The sequence below is a fragment of the Rana temporaria genome, chromosome 5 (genome assembly GCF_905171775.1).
Source record: "Rana temporaria chromosome 5, aRanTem1.1, whole genome shotgun sequence".
In the NCBI taxonomy this organism is placed as follows: domain Eukaryota; kingdom Metazoa; phylum Chordata; class Amphibia; order Anura; family Ranidae; genus Rana; species Rana temporaria.
In genome coordinates, this window is record NC_053493.1 from 130,635,703 (window position 1) to 130,657,295 (window position 21,593).

A 21,593-nucleotide genomic window follows, 5' to 3' on the forward strand; every position below is an offset into this window, starting at 1 on the left:
ATAGTTTCCATTAGTGCAAAAAGATCATTTAGCAGTGCAAAACTATCCATGGTGAACCAGGTTCTATTTACACAAATTTACAGTTTCTTTCTATAAAATTCAAAGGAAACAGTGGCAGGACTCTTTTAAAGAGAGCATTTTGAGTGCTGAAAATAAAATATCAACATTTAAAATGTTAACCCTGTACAATGAAGTACAGCAATTCTTAACTATATACAAAAGTGCTGAGTATATTATACTAGTGACACACTGAATTGTTACAGTGTGTTGTTCCTGATATTGCCAAAGCCAGCATCCTCAATTTTAAAATGCTCAAGTGTCAGGGTTTAAAGAGAACCAGCCATCACTGGGCTTGCTCAAGAATCTCGATGTTCCTTCATATAGTATAACTATGCGGTATGACTTAGGAAATATTTATATTAGACTATTTGGTTGACTCATACTTTGTATGAGTCTAACATGGCCTTAATCAAATACTTTATATTGAGTCAGGGGGTCAGAGGTCACCTAAAGTCTGAGAGGCGCTGCCTTAAAGCGGTAGTTCACCCTCACTGACATGATTTTTCCATCGAGACAGGCATTGTAGCGCGAGCTACAGTATGCCTGTCCCGATTTTTTTACCCCCGTACTCACTGTGTACTCGTACATTAAAGATTTCGGCTCCCGCGGGGAATGGGCGTGCCTATGGAGAGGGAGGATGATTGACGGCCGGCCCTGGCACGTCACTCTCCCCGAAGACAGCCGGAGTAGGTCTCGGCTCTTCACGGCGCCTGCGCACAGGCTATGCGCAGGCGCCGTGAAGAGCCAAGCCTATTTCGGCTATTTCCAGAGAAGCGTGACGCGCCAGAGCCGGCCGTCAATCATCCTCCGTCTCCATAGGCACGCCCATTCCCCGAGGGGAGTCGGTATCTTCGATGTACGAGTACAAGGTGAGTACGGGGATAAAAAAATCGGGACAGGCATACTGTAGCTCGCGCTACAATGCCTGATTTTATGGTAGAAGAAAAAAAAATTTTTTTTTTTTGCGTTTATAGGGTGAACCCCCGCTTTAACAACTGCATGATCTCACCAACTGGCTTCTGAGAGGGACAGCAAATGTCAGATTTTAGGTGACTTTCAAAACTTTGACAAGCTGAAAACATACTCATTAGGACAGAAATAACGTTTACAAGATCTGGACTGATCATCCTAAGCCTTCCTTTAAAATAAATGTAGGCACTGAACTGGGCATGTAATACATAACCTTGTTATAGGCCACTAAGCTGTTAAAACAAATATATGGATACCAGAACTAGTATTTCTAGACTGACAGGTGCTCATGAAGTGTCAGGCATAGCAGCCAAAGTAAAGGCTTTTTTAAGGGGACAAATAAAAAAAAATCACTCATGAGTAAGCCTGCACAGTCATAAGAAAATGAACAACTTAGGGGCATATTTATAAAGCAGCAAATGTGACATTCAGAAAACATTCCCTGTAGGTGAATCTTCCTGATGCATGTGAGAAAGTTAGTAACATCAACAGACGTTGCTTTATAAATAGACCCCATAATATTCAAATAAATTTGTAAGTCTAGTAACAATTGGTTTCCCATCTCAACCGTCAACCCCACATCTACAAAAATTTTATATTGCAAAAAAGACCCTCCAGTCATGTGCAGGTTTTGTTAATATCCATTGCAACCAACATAAATTGCTTGTTACAAATTCATTTTCAGTTAAGGAGAATCTGTAGACTCATGGAACATTAAAATAAATTCTACTGTGAGATATTTGTAGGCTGTCACTGCTAAACTCCTACAAAATCTAGCTGCTCGACTATCGCTGGCCCAATATGTCTCGCATTACAAACCCAGAACAAGTATACAGCCTGTAAAAACAATTACTAGTTTGTATACTATGTTTGTATACTATGCCTCAGACGGCATAGAGCACAGATAGACAACCTTGGCACTCCAGTTGTTGTGGAACTGCAAGTCTCAGAAACATGATGGGATTTGTGGTTTCATTCAGCCTGAAGTGCCAAAATTGCCTACCCCATGTATAGAGCTTTTCTGGTACTGTTAATCCTGCAAAGCAGCCTATGCCTTTCAAGGTGATTTATTTAGCCATAAAATAATAATGGTTCTCATTGCTTTCGCATTCGCACTACAACTGTACGGTTATCCCAATCAGCTAAAGCAGTGGTCATCAACCCTGTCCTCAGGGCCCGCTAACAGGCCAGGTTTGCAAGATAGCTGAAATACATCACCGGTGATATCATGTGCTGCTCAGTGATTGCAGTATTCTAGTCTACATCTTCCCAAGGTAATACATAAAACCTGGCCTGTTAGCGGGGCCTGAGGACAGGGTTGATGACCACTGAGCTAAAGTATAGCTTCACACACCAGTTACAGCATGGCCAGACCAGTAGCCAGTCTATACAAACCCTCTGGGAAAGGACAATGTTTGAACATTTCTCAATGAATAAAGTTAAGGACATCATAGTCTGTCATGCAATACCAAATTCCTTATAAAGGTGGAGTTATACATTAATAAGTCACTAAAAAAGTGACTCTTATAAATGTGACATGTTGTGCAAAATTACTATAAGTCAAACAGGAATAAATTAAGTCTCCCTGTCAATAAAACACTGCATGTGTACTATAAAACAGTGGGGATCGAAAGTTTGGGCACCCCAGGTAAAAATTTGTATTAATGTGCATAACGAAGCCAATGAAAGATGGAAAAATCTCCAAAAGGCATCAAATTACAGATTAGACATTCCTATAATATGTCAAAAAAAGTTAGATTTTATTTCCATCATTTACACTTTCAAAATTATAGAAAACAAAAAAATGGCATCTGCAAAAGTTTCAGCACCCTGCAGAGTTAATATGTTGTACTGCCCCCTTTGGCAAGTATCACAGCTTGTAAACGCTTTTTGTAGCCAGCCAAGAGTCTTTCAATTCTTGTTTGAGGTATCTTTGCCCATTATTTCATACAAAAGTCTTCCAGTTCTTTGAGAATTCTGGGCTGTCTGTCACGCACTGCTCTTTTAAGGTCTATCCATAGATTTTCAATTATGTTGAGGTCAGGAGATTGTGAAGGCTATGGCAAAACCTTCAGTTTACGCCTCTTGATGTAATCCCCTGTGGATTTTGAGGTGTGTTTAGGATCATTATCTATTTGTAGAAGCCATCCTCCCTTTAACTTCAGCTTTTTCACAGATGGCATCAAGTTATCATCCAAAATTTGCTGAAATTTTATTGAATCCATTTTCCTTCTACTCGTGAAATGTTCCCTGTGCCACTGGCTGCAATAAAACCCCAAAGCATGATTGATCCACCCCCATGCTTAACAGTTGGACAGAGGTTCTTTTCATTAAATTATGTGCCCTTTCTTCTCCAAACATACCTTTGCTCATTCCGGCCAAAAAGTACTATTTTAACCTCATCGGTCTACAGAATTTGTTTCCAAAATGCATCAGGCTTGTCTATATGTTCATTTGCAACGTTCAAACGCCGATTTTTGTGGTGAGGACGTAGAAGAGGTTTTCTTCTGATGACTCTTCCATGGAGACCATATTTGTACAAGTATCTCTTTATAGTGGAATAGTGTACCACAACTCCAGTGTCTGCCAGATCTTTCTGGAGGGATCGCGCAGTCAAACGTGGGTTTTGAATTGCTTTTCTCACAATCATGCGAGCTGTTCTGTCTGATATTTCTCTTGGTCTTCCAGATCTTGCTTTTACTTCCACTGTTCCTGATGACTGCTATTTCTTAATTACATTCCGAACAGAGGATATTGACATCTGAAAACGCTTTGCTATCTTCTTATAGCCTTCTCCAGCTTTGTGAGCGTCAACTATTTTCAGTTTCAGTTTTCTAGACAACTGCTTAGAAGAACCCATGGTGCTGATTGTTGGGGCAAGGTCAGATGAGTCTGGGCATTTAAAACCTTTGAGATTGACATCACCTGGTCTTCCCAGACGATGATCGAGAACAATCCATGACACTGGCAGGTCTCAGCTTTGCAAAGGGGGCAGTGCATGCTATAAATTCTGCAGGGTGCTCAAACTTTTGCAGACGCTATTTTTTTGTTTTCTGTCATTTTGAAAGTGTAAATGATGGAAATAAAATCTAACTTTTTTTGACATATTATAAGAATGTCTAATCTGTAATTTGATGCCTTTTGGAGATTTTTCCATCTTTCCCTGTATTCGTTATGCACATTAATACAAATTTTTCCCTGGGGTGCCCAAACTTTCGATCCCCACTGTATAATATGTACTTGCCTGCAAATAAAAAAATGTACATGATCGTAGCCTAAAAAATAGAATAGCCCTTGTCTACTAATTGTGAACAGAAGACAAATAAATGACTTGCAAGCCTCCATAAGATGGCAATATAACCTTACTTGTGGGAGCATTAGACCATATTAACCACCAGCACATCTTTCCTACCAGCTGTATCCCCATACAAATATGTCTCTTTACCTAAAACTAACAGTTGTCCTTTGTTCTTATCCAATATAAAACTGCACAAGCTTAAAACCAAAATCGACCACCTAATCCACTGTTGCTGCTCTTAAAATTTGTTTCATGTTAAAGGGCACATGGAATGATAGAGATATGGGAGCTACCACTGTGGGTTCATTCTAACTCTGGCTTCGATACCAACTTGCTTTGAAACACGCATGTAGAAGTTAAGCCTGAGATTTTGTTCTGCATATTTGTTTCATGTCAATGGCTCATTAAGTGAAGTCAAGATAAGGATGACCGCTTTAAAATGCTGGCAGCTTCCATTTTTCTGTCCTTACAAATTCCATTCAAACAGCTAATCCATATGGTAGATTTTCATTGAGATGCTGTTTTAGCCTCTTTCTGACCAAGTCAGAGTAATTTTTTCGATTTTAATGGCTTTATAGTAAAGCTTGCCACAGAATCAGGAAAACAGTAAGATGAACATTCAGGTCAAATCTAGCATGCATCTTTGGGTGAGGAGCAACAGTTGTTGGTATCCTATAAATAAGAGCTTTTTACAGCAAGGGACGATTGGCTCCCATGTAATAGGGTACTCTACACAATGTGCAGGATTTTCATACATTTGATTGTGTATGGCTGTAATAAAGACAAAAGAGCGAGCAACTGTAAGTGCTGCTATATCTATTCAATAAACAGCTAATCGGTTTATGAAATACCAGATTTCCTAACTTGTCTTATCACTTTCTAAATGGAGATCTGTAGGCTAAGACTTTCCGAAGCTGCCCACAAACAAACATCTCATGTCTATGAGAACCTTAAGGCCCCGTACACACGACCGAGTTTCTCTGCAGAATTCAGCCAGAAACTCGGTCGGAGCTGTATTCTGCCAAGAAACCCGGCCGTGTGTACACTTTCGGCCGAGGAAGCCGACGAGGACCTCGGCGAGGAAATGGAGAACATGTTCTCTATTTTCCTCGTTGTTCAATGGGAAATTTCGGCTCGCCGAGATCCTCGGCGGCTTCACAAGGAACTCGACGGGCAAAACGATGTGTTTTGCCCGTCGAGTTCCTCGGACGTGTGTATGGGGCCTGACAGGTTGACATTTCTGTTACCAACTGCTTAATTATGTACAATTGTTTAAATCAAAGCAATAATAAATACAGAGCTACATTTCTTGAAAATGCATAAATTAAAATCACACATCTAGCCCTGGACTGATGACAGGAAAAGGCAAGGGTCAATAAGATGTTAATCTCATGCTACCAAGCAGTTACTAAAATGTGTGCCTAATGCCGTGAACACACTCTCGTTTTTCAGCATGAAAAAAAAACGATGTTTTTCAGCATGTCCAATAAACAACGTTTTTCCAACTTCATCATTAAAAACGATGTTGCCCACACACCATCGTTTTTGAAAAATGATGAACAAAGCGCGGTGACGTACAACACGTACGACGGAACTCTGAAGGGGAATTTCTATTCACATTTGGGCTGCTTTTAGCTGATTCCTTGTTAGTAAAAGATGATTTGCGCTTTTTTGTCTGTTACAGCGTGATGAATGTGCTTACTCCATTATGAATGGTAGTTTTACCAGAACGAGCGCTCCCGTCTCATAACTCGCTTCTGGGCATGCACGGGTTTAAAACGTCGTTTTAGCCCACACTCGATCATTTTTTACAACCCAAAAAACGACATTTTAAAAATTCAGAAGCCGAAAAACGATGTGAAGCCCACACACAATGATTTTAAATGACGTTTTACGTGGCATCAGCCCTAATAGATATGCACCTGCAATTTGAAGAAAGTCCTATACATCCCATACCTGGCAAAATACCTGTGTAAGAAGCCATAGCTGGAAGCCACCATCTTGACTTTGGCTGCATACAAGTTCCAAGGCAGTGATATCACTTGACATTGAACAGGCTTTCAGCTTCATTGTCCAAGAACTACTATGCAGCCCAGAGGTCAAACACTGGCAATCATCTGAGGCAGGTTCTCTTTAACATTATTCTAGTACTAAGAAAGTAAGAAGGCTGCAATTGCTGAGCTCCTTATGACTGCATATGCTAGTTTTGTCTGTCATGCTGAATCCATGACTTCAGTGCCTTCTGAATCACTAACCTAAAACATACAATTGCAGATCAGCAGTTTTGACTTCACTGTGATCTTCCCGTTCCTAATGCCGCGTACACACGACCGTTTTTCATGACGAGAAAAATTACATTTTTTAAATTGGTCATTAAAAACGACCATGTGTAGGCTCCAGAGCATTTATCTCGACATGAAAAATGGGCAATAAAAATTTAGAACATGCTCTATTTTTCGCGTGTAGGCTTTAACGACAGGAAAGAAACGTGCATGCTCATAAGCAGGTTATGAGAGGGGAAATTTGCATAATCAGCCCAAAGGGTGTGGCCAATCTAATGGAACTTCCCCTTTATAGTGCCGTCGTACGTGTTGTACGTCACCGCGCTTTGCTCGAGCATTTTTTTTCTTGATTGTGTGTATGCAAGGCAGACTTGACAAGAATAACGACGAGAAAAACATTGTTTTTCCCATGACATGAAAAATGGTCATGTGTACGCGGCTTAACACTTGTGGCCTGTGACTTGGAAAGTACTGACATCAGAGAGCACCTGGCATTCTAAGAAGATGATCAGCAATGTCAGCCTTATTTCTATAAAGTTTCCTCTAATATCTGATGATTAAACTATGCAGGAGATTTTAATCTCTCGCTACATAGCAATTGAAGTAGTTAAATTATCATTTATGATTTAGCACGTAAAAAAAAATAAAAAAAAAAAAAATATGTATGGAGTACCACTGGGATGTTGATTTCTTAAATCCTATAGGAACTCTGCTTGAAAAGAATAACCTATTATAGTTTCCATCATGCTGGGGGTAGGCTTTAGCTTCAGACATTATGAGTTTAACAACAGTACAGATTTCATTGTAAACTTTGTGACCAACACCCTGATGTTTCTGAAGGAAGCAAATATTAAACCATGCATTATTTTCATTAAAAAGACTACTCAGTCAACAAAGGTTTTTGAAATGCATGGCACCTGATTTGTGAAAATGTTAAATGTATATTTGCAAGCCTCATTCTTTTAGCAGCCTTTATACACAAAACAACATTTGGTTCTAGCAAAATGTATTTAAATACAACTAGCGGGATATGCTAAAATTAGAGAATAATGGTTTAATACTAAGGAGATCACTTTTTGAATGCAGTGAAACTCTTGCGGATGTGTTGTGGTGTAGAGGTGAAAATGGCCCAATATGCAATATCCTGTAAAGATGTCCATTTTACAGGACGTAAGGAGGATCCCTCACCAGACCCCTCATCATCGTCTGTCGCGGGCTCTTGCAAGTCCTCGGGGGCAGCATGAGAATGGCTTGGACAATTCTTGCTGTCAGACACAGTCACTTGTGCTTGAGACCTCTCACCTGAGGTCTCTAAATGATGGACGGGACTCGAGGTAGTTAAGCCCTTGTAAGGAATGTCACCTGTCTCATCTTCTTCATAGTCAGTGAAGCAGTACACTTCCTCCTGGTCCAGATCTAAGGTTCGGAAGCCTTTGGTAACAACGCCAGGCCTAGGATCCAGGATTCCTCCAAGATGTGGTTGTGCCAACTGCTGCCACTGATGTAAAGTTGCTGATCCTGGAAAGGCAGGAAAATTGTCGTTCAGTTACAAATAATCTTTATAGTATTATACCTTACAACGTTAAAAAAAATAAATAAAAAAAAAATAAAGCAACAATGATCTAATGGTACGCCTTGCGCCAATTATAAAAGGCTTCATTTCAGTTGCTCAGTATCTGAGCTAATTCATGGCTATGTTTATCAATCTCCACTATGCAATGAGTCCAGCTAAAGAGTGTGGTTACCAAAATATAGACAATAAAGTAGTTATAAATACAATTTTATATACTGTACCGGATTTAATAAAAATTGCTTATATCAGTTGGTCTATATTCTAAACCAGCCATTTTCAACTAGGGCTCCTTTAGAGGTTCTTTTGAGCAGTAGCTGATTGACCTCCCATTTAATGTGTCCTGGGGCCAATGCCATTTGGCAGAAGCGGCTGCATGACGCCAATGATCTGTCAGTAAGGGTGACGTTCTGATCACCACTGTAAAGGGGCATTCGTCCCACTGGTCACCAATGTAAGGGGCATTTTTCTCACAGACACCCAATGAAATGGTTTTAGCAGGGATTCCCTCAGACCTGAAAACAATTTTTGAGGTTCTTTTGGGGGTAAAACTGGTTGAAAAAGGCTGTTCTAAACTAACCCATATGAAAATGGGTTTTACAACAATCTATTATGAAAGCTAAAGCATATGTGTAGCTGAAACATTTTTTTTTTTAGTCTTACATAAAATAGGGAGAGTTTTTAGCCAAAGTAGGAAGAGAATACTGAGGGCATTAACTAAAGCTGGAGCACTCAAATTCTGGTGCAGCTGTTCATTGTAGTCAATCAGCTTCTTACTTTAGCTTTGACAATAAGACCACATTCACATTGGGCTGATTTGGCATGCAATTTGACATGTCAAATTGCATGCCAAATTGGCAGCTATTGCTGGCAATGGCACTATACGAATTGGTATGCTCCCACCCTGTTATGGCAACCTTGCCGCTCTTGCCACCTCCAAAGATCACTACTTCACAGACGCTAGGGTAACAATAGCAACGACAGCCTGGCTGCCCCTTTTAAAGATGGCACCTATCACCGGCTTACATCACGTCATTTCCTATTAGGAAATAAAGTGATGCTTCCAGACGGTAATGCCCATTGACTTCTGGGATTGATGACAAGCATCTCCCAGGAGTCCTTGTGTGGCCAGAAACTACGAAACCTCGCTGTGGCAAGGTACACAGGGAGAGAAGAATTGTACCATCGAAAACAAGGTAAATCAACCAAAACAATAAATACCCAATACGTTTTTTCCATGCAATCATTGACTAGATAGCGCAAAGTCATAAAGCGGAATTCCACCCACATAAAAAAAATAATTTACAAATGCTTAATAAAAAGGGCATCCGATGTTTATATCAAACTCAATTACAACTTTGATATACAGTAGATATAAATGACAATTCTCAATCAATCTGATATATACAGTATAGCTTAGGGCTTGTTCACACTGAACATGTTACTATGTTGGACATCTTCACACCAATGTAGTGAGTTGCATTGCAAAGTAAACAAAAACTTCTGTAGGCTGTATTTTGGTTGTCACAACCTTAATTTTACCATGCAAGTCTAACTGAAAGAAACCTTTAACGCAAAACTAAACTTCACTGCAGGTGCTCAGCAAATTTTTCATACTTTTCAAGTTGGATATTTTCACATTATGGCTGACTTAGAAATGTGCCCTTCCAGCATTGCAACAGCCACGGTCTTCCTTGTTGCTTAGTCACTGCCAATGACATGCTTGCCTGGTCTTCAATTGGGCTTGACGCCTTCAGCCATTATGACTAGCCACGATGACATAACTTACACATATGCACACAGTAGTGGCTTCATCCCCTGATCTAGAGTGCCACTTGTGTTTCCTCCAATTTAAAAACACACACACAGTGGTAAACATAATTAAGTTTCTGTTATACACCCAACAATATTTCTAACCATAATGTTAGAAATACAGTAACATCATTTTCCTGACAACACAGATATGTCAGTGGAATATGGTGATGCAAATGATTTACAGCAACATTATTACATGAATACTAAAATATCAAGACCAAAGTGAAAGTAAGCTGAAAATAACCATAAATGAAGGGATTAACATACAAATATTTTATAAATGTGTCCAGATTTTGGATTTTAATTAGTCATCGTTTTCTATAATTTTATGCAAATCTAAAATTTAAGCAGACGGATCATTGAAGTGTTTGTAAAGGTTACTTTTATTTCTATTAGCAAAACAAACATGTTATGCTTACTGTACCTGCTCTGTGCAAACGTTTTGCGCAGAGCAGCCCCGAGCCTCCTCTTCTTGAGTCACCTACCGGTGCTCCTGGCCCCTCGCCCTGCTAAGTGGCAGCTTTTCTTACTTTTATTGGATCACACAAACTGAGCACAGAATTTTCTGTTTTAGGTATACTCAGCTTTGTGGCTTGCAGTGTGTGATCATCTGATCTATGAACCTTTGAAAGCTTTGGAAAAGATAGGGCTGTATATAAACCTGTACAGCTTATGCAGGAGGATTTGCTTCATCACTGTGTATCTCACCTAAGGCTAGTTCCTTCAGTGGGCTTATCTAAGGGTTTATCATTACTCTAAGGGGGCGACATTAATACAGATTTGTGATGCAATTGAAAACAATTCATTTATACTGTATTTATTTAAACACGATCAATCAAAACATTTATATCAAAAGTTATTTAATTGATCTGTGTTACCATCGGTTGGTTGTTTGACACACACATGCAGATATTTGTTCGATGGATCAAAAAAATAGATTGGAGGGTCTGTGGTTTACGGTGCTTATTCAGTCTTTTTTAACATTGAGTGATTGACGTAATCATCATATCAATATGCGTGTGGTCAACTTTAGTGCAATTGCTGTGTTTGAAAAAGTTTTAAAGTGTTACTAAACCCAGGACCCTGCATTCACTATATCTGATCTCCCGCAGTACACAGAACATGGAAATGCAATTATTTTAGTAAATATAAACTGTTAAATACCTTTTCTCATCGGCACTATATAGCAGTTTTGTGACTTCTGCCAGTGTCTGGCCAAGCACTGGTTAAAGATTGTAGGAAGAGTCGTTATTCTCCTCTGACCTATGAGGCTGCATGTCTCCTGACTTTGTCTGAACAGTGCTGATTGGGCCTGTGCCGATCACATGCACCCTCCCAAAAAATAAAAAACAAAACACTCAAGCAATACGCACTAAACTGAGCATGTGCAGAGTATCTCCAAGGCTCTGTTCTATCAGAGAAGATAGAATGGAGACAGTAAAAGAAGGGGAGGATCAGAGAAGACCGGATAAAAAAGCCTTCTACCCAATGCACAGGATTAACCCCTTAGGTTCCACAGTGAGTATAACAAGAATGTTTAATTTGTGGGTTTAGTAACACTTTAGGATAAGACATCAGCAATGAAAGAGGGGTTAATTTACAAAAGGAAAATAGGCATCTCTCTTTGAATACATGTGTAATGAATATAAAAAAAAAAAAAAAGATTTTTGCTAGAACATAATTGGTTGACTGAACACTGTTTTATCTTATTTACCAAGCCCAGTTTTTCAGTATTCTATTCCTCTACAGCCTCTACTCCTTTAGTAAACTAACCACAGTGAGTGCATTGCTTTCAATTAGTCTGTTGACTAGCAGGCTTGGATTCACAGAAGGAACAATAAAGCACACCTATTGTGTAGCACTACATATGTATTAAGTAAATATGCCTATGTTATTACAAACATAGAAACGTTTTTTTAAAGATTAACACGTATTAATAAGATCCCTTACATCAAGCTCACTATTTTTTTAGTTAAAAATGGTTGAAAAGATTTCACATTCCCTTTCAAAGTACACAATTTTCTGTCATCGGGACACTAAAATCTCTGCAATTGCATGTAGAAGATCCCGTCTGGCCCAGAGTGTTTTCCTGGATGTCTGCATAACTGAGACACCCGGTCATAGATAAAATGCTGCCACGTCACTAGATGACTAATTTCTTCACAACCACCAAGGTCCTTTCACACGGGCGTCATCAGTTTGGTCACTAATCCTTTTACTTCAGTATACATCAATTTGTCTATTCATCGTCAGTTCAGTATACGTACAGTACCTTGAAATTTTCCATATTTTGTCATGTTACAAGCAAAACCGTAAATGTATTTTATTGGGATTTTATGTAAAAGACCAACACAAAGTGGCCCCTAATTGTCCACTTCACAATTACGTGCCACTTTGTGTAGTTCTATCACATAAAATCCCTAATAAAATACATTTATGTTTTTGGCAGTAACATGACAAAATGTGGAAAATTTCAAGGGGGTATGAATACTTTTTCAAGGCACTGTACATCCATTTTTCCCATGTCCAGGATTTTTAGCTGTTGAAGGAAATAATCTTAGGTCTCCTCTCATGCACACTAGGCATTTAGTCCTGGTGCAAGGGGCTCCGGCGTTTACTGCAGGTGAATGGCACAAGTGTTGTGTCCAGCCCCATTGCCAGCAACCAGTCAAAATTCAAGACAAATACCCGAAACACAAGAAGTCTGTATTCCAGACATTCATCCCTTGGCACATACTGCTCATTCGCACTGCTAAGTGCACTGTAAAGCCCCAATAGCTGTCAGACTCTCAGAGTTTGACTGGCTGCCGACAGCCGAGCCCCATGTCCTCCGCTCACTGCTAAACGCTAAAGCCATGTGGACAAAAGTATGAACAAATAATATGTTTCTTGCCTAAAAATGGGCGTAAACGCAAGAGACACAACCTCAGTTTACATTAATTTATGTCCACATGAATGGAAAAGGACGCAAATCTTTTCATAATTTTTCTGCAGACATAAAACGGACTCACGCGTAAGCAGAGGTAAATAGGCATACATCTGTTTACGTCTGCCCACCCAAAGATATACATTAAATTTCAGTTTGGATCCTTCTGAAAAAACTGACAGAATGAATGCTCATTTGAAAGGGCCTAAAGCAGGCCCATACATGGATTGAAATTTGTCAGGTTCAGCAGGGACCAGTCAAATTTAATACCAGGTATATGCAGGCTGGTTGTACATAAGTCAATGAACTGACCGTCTCCCTAAAAATCAGCCTAATTTTCCCTGTTTGATCAGCGTTGCAGGTTAATGCCAGCAGTGCTGATAAGCGTATTCTGATGGTGGGGAAGTCCCTCCACTGTCAGAATGCAATACCTTAGCAAGAAGGATTCCCCCATCAAGTGTGTGGATGGAGGAATCAAGTCAGTATTTTTTGGTTAACGCTTCAATTGATCAAAAATATATATATATATATATATATATATATATATATATATATATATATATATATATATATATATATATATATATATATATATATATATATATATATATATATATATATATATATATATATATATATATATATATATATATATATATATATATATATATATATATATATATACTACTTAAGAGTGTTGCCCAATGCCACCAAGTGGTGTTTCAATGACAGGTAAAACTTAGAAATAAGATTAACTCTGATAAAATTCACACAATCATCCGGGACAAAGAAAAGGACGAGGATCATATACCCTAAAGCACACAAAAGAGGGCGATGAAAAGTGAGCAACAATCATTTGTCTTCAGATCCTATTCACTCTTTGACACACGTTTTTTGCTACTTTCATTTGCGTTGCATTGGCGCTTTCATGTCCTATGGATGCACAACAAGCAGCTACACATCAAAATACCACACTCACCCTTTTCTCAACACGACACAATCCATGTATTCTTTACATGTATGTGTCATGGTGTGTTAAAGACTAGGTGTGTTTATGCATGGCCGCTCATTGAGGGACCATTACAAATTAACGGGTAAACAACCCAAAGCATACACACAATGTTTTGCGCAAAAGGAATCAACACACATTAAAGCAGATATGCTAATGCTCACACACATGCCACATACAAATGTCATGTTTGCAGAACTGATTTGCGCATTGAAGATTTGAAAAATTAACATTAAACAATACAACTCCACTGCAAAGTAAGGCTGTGACAAAATTTTACCGAAATGTTGCCAAAAATGTGTATTTTTCCCTTGGGCAAAACCTTGTCAAATTTTACTTCTAATCCCTACTCCCAACCAATTAAGGACCTGTTTACAAGAGCTTTTGTTTGTGCCGGAACTGTTTTCTGCCCCACACATGTCAATGGCAAGGCAAAGCTGCTTCAAGTAGCTTAGGAGGTCTAATGCGGGTCAGGAGCAACTGGTCGACGAGATCGCAATGACCTCAGAAGTGTCCCAAACTGATATCAAATGAAAACCAAATGCAAAGCAAGCTACATTTACCCATTTATAGAATTAGAACTGTGCGTTCACAAGAGAGTTTGATTCTTTCAGTTGATACAATTCTACAAGACCCAGATGTGGAGATTGCCCCTTTTTTTATAAGCTGGATCACTGATTTACAATATGCAGGGATTTTATTATAGGGATCGATGCATCTATATAGACTACCTTTAGCAACATAGGAATAATAGGGAAGCTAAGACATGCAAGTCCCTAACATTCTGCTTCAAATCCTAATAAGATATACATACCATTGGTTAAAGCACTTAGAACACACCCTGAACATTGTTTGTCTCTGACCTGGAAGCATGGTCAAGGTGAAGGCAGTAAAGGAAAAAGAAAGAATGAAAAGGGGAAATGCAAAAATAAAATAAAATATGAAAAAAGGACACAGACTTTAACACAATACAGATTAAGATAGCTCACACTTATCAATCATAAATCACAATATAAAGGGGCATAAAATAAATATTGAAGGTGGTGCCTATTTTTAATCTATAAGGCAGAGTTTATTCAGACATTCGTCTTGGGGTGCCCATTTTGGAATTCTTTCCAGCAGATCAGACTCGTGCGGATCATATATGATATCAAATTCATAACATTCAAGATTAACGGCAGAAAAAAGGTTTGAATATTTGTCTGGTTTTTATGGCTCGTTAGGGCTCTGTAGATAAGGTTTGACTCTAATTTTCTGTCCTCCAAGCCAGAGGTTCAAACCCTTCCCCACATTTTTATTCCTCCTCTCTCTGGTGTCACCAGTATAGAAAGGGATGGACACCCCAATGGCAACACACAAAAACTTGACCTAGGCTACAACATTGCATGGAGTTCTGCTTTCAATACATACAGAACACAGTGGGGTCTACTTTGGCACACAAATAACAAATTTTAGAAAGTGGAAAAGCCGGCTGCCCACATGAACCATATGCCCCTATTATATTGTGGGTAAGCAAACTGAAAAAAAAAAAAAATAGAACAAAGAGTGCAATGGGAAAAGAGGAAAACAAAGTAAGGATGGAAGAAATGTAACAGATTTTATTGAAAGATCAGAAGCGATACAAGAGCAAATGGTATTACATGATGTCCAATAATGGCAGCAGGTAAACACACAGCAGCATGTAAATAAATTACAGAAATGCTTAAAAGTGCTTTCAGTTGAAACATTTGAAAGTGCATTTTTTTCTTACAAAAGAAGCCATGAAATCATTTCACAAAAGCTTCTGGGCTTTTCTGTTTCATAAATCTTTAAAAACATGACAAAAAATTATGAAGGACATTTATAAATACAGCTTAAAATAGAAGTGTAGTAAAAGATTTTGTATGTGTATGGACTGCATTTTGCAATTAAAAGAGCATCATTTATCTAGGGAAACACTCCAATCAATGACTAAACTGTCATAGATTTCTAATCATATTTGATATCATGCAATAGCAACAGTGAAATTGTCATAAGGGTACAAAATTCAAAGTGCTTTTCAATCATTTCTAATGAGTCTGCCAAGTTGCTTGAAAGGGACGGACGTAAGCCAGGGGCAAAGTAACTGACATTAATACCGTGCTCAAGATCTAAATTAGCAAATCACAATATAAAGATAAATAACCCATCTGGAATTATAAGTATGCATTTCAAAGAGTGTACAATTTTGCAAATAGGGCGTGTGTATGCACATTTCCACAAAGGATTTACAAAATTTGAGGGGTACACCTTTTTCTCATCATTTTGCATTACAGGGATATTAAAAAGTCAGTTAACTAAAAATGTACATAAAGTACTCTTTAAAACGAATGCAGTTTTACTTACTAATAAAGATGCGTACATTATATATTGTTATAAACAATGGTATTTGTGATAACTAATAAAACATCCGACCGCTATAGACACATTTATACACTGCATCCTATAAAGCAGTGGTCATCAACCAGTGACTTTTACTCCATATGTGGCTCTCTGCTACCTTTGATGTTACTTTTGGCAGTATCCCAGTAGGTACTCACAGGTTATATGAAATTCTGCTGCATTAAACACATTCCACATGATTTGTATGGTTCTACACCTTATACATAGATTTCCCCCTTATTGGAAAGTAAATCTTTATAGAGACACAAACAGGATTTTTTTCAGGACAGTGGAGAAGGGTTAGAACAACTGTCAGGTTTTATTATGTCCCTATTATAGGGGAGACTTCCCCCCATTTTATTTCCTGGTGAGCAAGTGTTCCCGACCAATACAAAACAGACACAAGTTTTAATTTGTCAACACTGTTTCTTCTCCCATACTTGTTTATTCAATATGGCAGAACAAAGTGTAAGAAAGGAGAAGTATGGCCAAAGCTATTTTGGCTATACTTATCCTGTAGGTCATAGGAGTGCAATTTGTTTACTCAGCAGGTCAAGGCTCAGTAAAGATCCCAACTTTACAGTCCAGATCCAGCCAAATGCTTGGACCGGCAGAAGGATCAGCTTTTCAGAGAGCCGTTGGGAGATTGAGCAAGTCGTTCTTGCCCTCTCCACAGCCCAGTACTCCAGTGAGCTCTGGAGGGACAAAGAAGAGAGAGTCGGTGACTGTCTGATCACAAGTCTTTAAATGCTCAGTTCTCAGTCTTAGAGGTGGCAGGGGACAAGTAAAGGTTTGGATCGATGCTGTATCCACCTAGCTGAGTATATATATATTTTTATGAGTCCTGAACTTGTCTTTTAATGTGTTAAGTACAGTAACCAAACATGACATTTCAGATAGTTAAGAAATTACTGGTTAGTAGTTATGGCCTGAGGATGACACATATGCACATTCTCAATGATTTATTTTTTCTTTATAGTACTGTATGTGTTGCTCACAAGCTGAGAAAGGTTGGGAACTTTGTATAGCAAAAACGCTAAAAGACCTCAAACCAACAGCGAGGATTGCTATCTCTAAAATAGAATGAGTGTGAGTTATGTAAAGTGCCTGCTTTTTGGTGATGTATCAGAGACCACAAGGAGTCACTAAGGAAAACATAGAAGGGCCGAGGCCCCTTGTCACCTTCTAGGGGCTTCACGATCTGCAGTTTCTCTGGCAGGTAAGAGCGGCTGCTGAAGGACATTCCTGAGATTCCAGTGAACTCTGACAACCTGGAAGAGTGGGTGCCCAGGGACATGATGCTTTCTGTAGGCGTAAGAGACCCACTGCGGAGCTCTTCCTTCTCGGCAAGACTACGCAGCTTCCGCTCCTGATCATCTTCGAAGAACTTGCGCTCTAGGATGTAGTTCTCTCGCCGAAGGGACAACCGCCGCAAAGCTGTCGCCAGGTCGTTAGAGCCTGGAGTGCCAGGCGTTCCAGGCTTCTTGTTTTTATCATCGCTAAAGACAAAAAAACAAAAACATACAATGCACAAAACTGGGAAAATAGAGATTTTTTTTCTTCACATAACACAATGAAAAATCAATGCACAGCACATCTACAAAACTATATCAATGTAAAACAACGTCAGTAAGAGGAGCATTTCAAGTAAGGCAATATAATTATAATTTCAAAATAATTTAGAGCTATATTTAGATTAAGTGATTGTCTGAATAAAATATGTCTAAATTATAACACATCCTCCCCGTCAAATAGAAGAAGAAGCTTGAAGCACATCAAAAGCCGTTCAGGAGGAGATCGTCTGCAGTTCAATTTTACCTGTCAAATATTTCTGCATGATCTCAGAAGAATCTCAAACTGTCAAACACAAGAGCAAAAAAAAAAAAAAAAAAAAGATTCTTATCCTTGTGTACAGCTTTTTTTGTGATTTGAGCCTGCATTGTGTGTTATGGAAAAAATTTAAGAGCTTGGCTGATCACTGCATACAGTATTTGCATGCACTCAACTAACCTGTTGTCAGTTGACTCCGCCGTTTCCAGGATAATGCTATTAGTTTTGTTATCAATAACTATGTTAGAGATATCCCCTCCATAAAGGCTGGAGCGTGGTGTGCTGACACAGCTTGACATTAGAGAGTTCATAGAAGATGACTGGTTAGAGCCTGGGATGTTCATTGGAGAAGGTGCCAGAGATTTCTGCTTTACTACCTGGTTCACGTTCTTCACCGTCTCAAACACGCGCTTCTGATGATTGCCACTAGGAGAGAGAAGGATGGGTCTCATGTCAGTCATTCATATTATTCATGATCACAATCATTGTCTGCACTCTGGTTTATTCAGAAAGACAATATGCTAAGTGCAATTATCCATACCATAAAAAACATCTCCTTTTAATTATCGAAAATCAGTAATATCAAATGTGATTGGTTTCTATGTACTGCTGTACTTTGAACATCAACATTGTTCTACACAATGCTTTATATAATGATATACGGTGACTATAGGAATTACATTTTTCAACTAATGTAAATGCAATAGAATAAAGCCTTAAAAAGTAAGGATACTTTTGAACAAAGTATTTACTTACCATTTATCCCGACTTTAACCCAAATCCGCTGTCTAAGCTGCATACTTAAGAGTTCTTGCAACCAGGGCCAACTGTAATGTTTAATTTCTACAGGACTGGAGATTATTTCTGCTGTCAGAACATGAGCAGTAGCTCCTACAGAGATCTATGGGACCATCCCTTTCTTCAGTAAGTATAAATCCAAGGCAAAGGATGGAGAGTTAGCTAATGTCAGGTAAACAAAGTAACTATACAGTACTTTGTGCAGGAGTATACATACACGTTATGCAATGCACCATTGCATGCTTTTAAGGCTGAACTTGGGTATGAATTTTATTGCATAGTTACATTGGTTCAGTTTGAATGTAAGGATGTTGATACCTGTGGGATCCTTATGGAAGCTGGAAGTCACTGTAGTAGTTGCTGCTACTACAGTGATCTCTGCTGTCTTTCAGGTCTCATGAGACCCAGGGCTGTTCAAATCTTATTGACCAGTTTTCTTTTCACATCCATCTTCTCACTTAGTTTTAGGTTGGCAGAGACCATCATAGCTTCCTTGACGGTTAACATGTCCCTGCAGTACCCTCCAAAAGCCTCGGTCTCATTTGGGTTTGCCACATGCATATTCCATATCTGTGGAAGTCACTGTAGTAGTTGCTGCTGCTGCTATAGTGATCACGGCTGTCTTTCAGGTCCCATGCTGCCCTGCTACATAGTAACCACAGGGGGTTGCGTGCACAGCATGGGCACCATTCACAGAACACCTTACATTTCTCCAATGAATGCAAAGCATTTTCTGATTGGACGGGGTGGAGAGGGGGGTGGTAACATCACCATTTCAATCTCATCCAATCTGAAAATGGCTTTCATTCACTGGAACTGCAGTCCTAAAAAAATGTTTTCTCCCACACAGTGGCAAATCCCCCACACAAAGGGTAATCCTGTAAACCAAGTATTTTGGTAAAGTATTAATTTAAGCTTTTACATTAGTTGAAAAATGTAACTAATTATGTATATATATATATATATATATATATATATATATATATATATATATATGTCATATACCAGGTGGAGAGGTGGGGTAGTGACATCAGAATCTCCACCTCATCCAGTCTGTGTGCTCCATTCATTGAATTAGGCAGCAATTGGAAAATACTGCCCAAACCAATGCATTTGTTTATGGATAAAAAAAACAATTTATTAATCACAGCAATATTTTCACAACGGAACCAATGTTTGGGTCGTACACACATGATAATCTAAACCAATCTGCTGCACTGCCAAACAGAAAAATGTGAACATGGTAAAAAGTGCTTGCCTTCTGCATACACCCAAGGTATTAGGTAGAAAATGGACTTTGGTTGGGCGTTGGACAATATAATGCAATGCTCATAGCTAATCAATTCCTGATTTTTTAAATATGCATTGTTTCTGAGTAATACTGATAGTTATTTTAGCTATCAGCAATGGAAAATGTGTCCTACTTCATTTCCGAGGAGTCGGGCTCATCTATCTGAAGCTCTTTCCTCATCGATCCCTCTATCTCAGCTGCTAAGGAGTCCTGAAATATAACGAGAATGAGTCATTAGAAGTGTATTGGTTACCGTGACCAACACATTATGCATAATACCTGCTGCTGACTGTATGATGATAACCACAGAGATACAAGGGCAAACACTGGCTACAAGATAATAAACAATACTAAACTAGTCATTAAGGCTTATAGCCAACACTTCCATACAAAAACAAACAATGCAAGTAAAAAAATAGGTAATGCTTATATAATCTCACACACTCCCAATGTGATCCTAGATACAATTACTGTGTATTTTTACATTCATTGTGCATTACATCACAACGGGTGGCTACTGACTGAGTGTGATAGCAATGATTTATCATAGTATGGTGTTGAGTAAGAGAGAACAATGAGGTCAGTCAATATGGTAGGGTCATGCCAGTTCTATATAAAAATCTTTGTTATTATAAAAAAAACTTTCCATTCATTTGCAGATAGTGAGATCACACAAAGCCAAATAAATCAGTTTGTGACAGTCAAAATATAACAAAGTACAACATGCAGTATAAGTAGAATGTATTTTCAGAGGGAGTATATTGCTATTATTTCTTTCCCACATGGAGCCCCTAGGATCCTAGCTCTTGTCTAAGTTAAAGGAGAAGTATGGCCAAAGTTTATTTGGCCGTATGTCTCCTGTGGTTCACAGTAATACACATAGTTATGCACTCCTGTTACCCAGATTCAGCAGACAGCGGGCTAAAATTGGCATCAGCTGACATCACCGATGTAGTCCAAGCTCTGCAGGGAGTCTGACAAGAACATCAGGATCCACCCAGATGCCTGTCCAGCAGCTAAGTCAGCCTCTCAGCATGCTGCTAAAAGGCTGAAACTAGCCGTTCCCACTCCCTACAGTGAGTGCTGGAGAGGCATAGCACAGAACGGTGACTGACAGTCACCACTCTTTGCTCAGAGCCGGACCTGAGAATTGAGTGGTCTTTGATCGGTCAAGTACTCGACGTAGAGGTTGTGGGGGACAGCTGCAGCATCGGACCGATACTGCAGCCACTTAGGGGAGTCTGTATGTCTGTCTGTTTTTAAACCTGCACTTCTCGTTTAAGAATAATAAAATAAATTAGCCTCTAAAATATATATGTGTGTATTGATAAATAAAAGTACCTTC

At 38.9% G+C, this 21,593-nt stretch overlaps 1 protein-coding gene across 7 annotated transcripts in view; it reads right to left on the reverse strand.

Moving 5' to 3' along the window:
- TRAK1 (trafficking kinesin protein 1) overlaps nt 1-21,593 on the reverse strand; it is a 172,137-nt gene that overhangs the window by 35,930 nt on the left and 114,614 nt on the right. For 5 of the 7 annotated variants that reach the window (XM_040353124.1, XM_040353127.1, XM_040353125.1 and 2 more), the window contains 4 exons: nt 20,382-20,458; nt 18,340-18,585; nt 17,512-17,828; nt 7,798-8,127 (listed from right to left, as the gene is read on the reverse strand). In XM_040353124.1, coding sequence (XP_040209058.1) covers nt 7,798-8,127; nt 17,512-17,828; nt 18,340-18,585; nt 20,382-20,458 — 970 coding nt within the window. The remainder of the gene's footprint in view (nt 1-7,797; nt 8,128-17,511; nt 17,829-18,339; nt 18,586-20,381; nt 20,459-21,593) is intronic. The other 2 variants (XM_040353128.1, XM_040353126.1) reach the window with 2 other exon arrangements.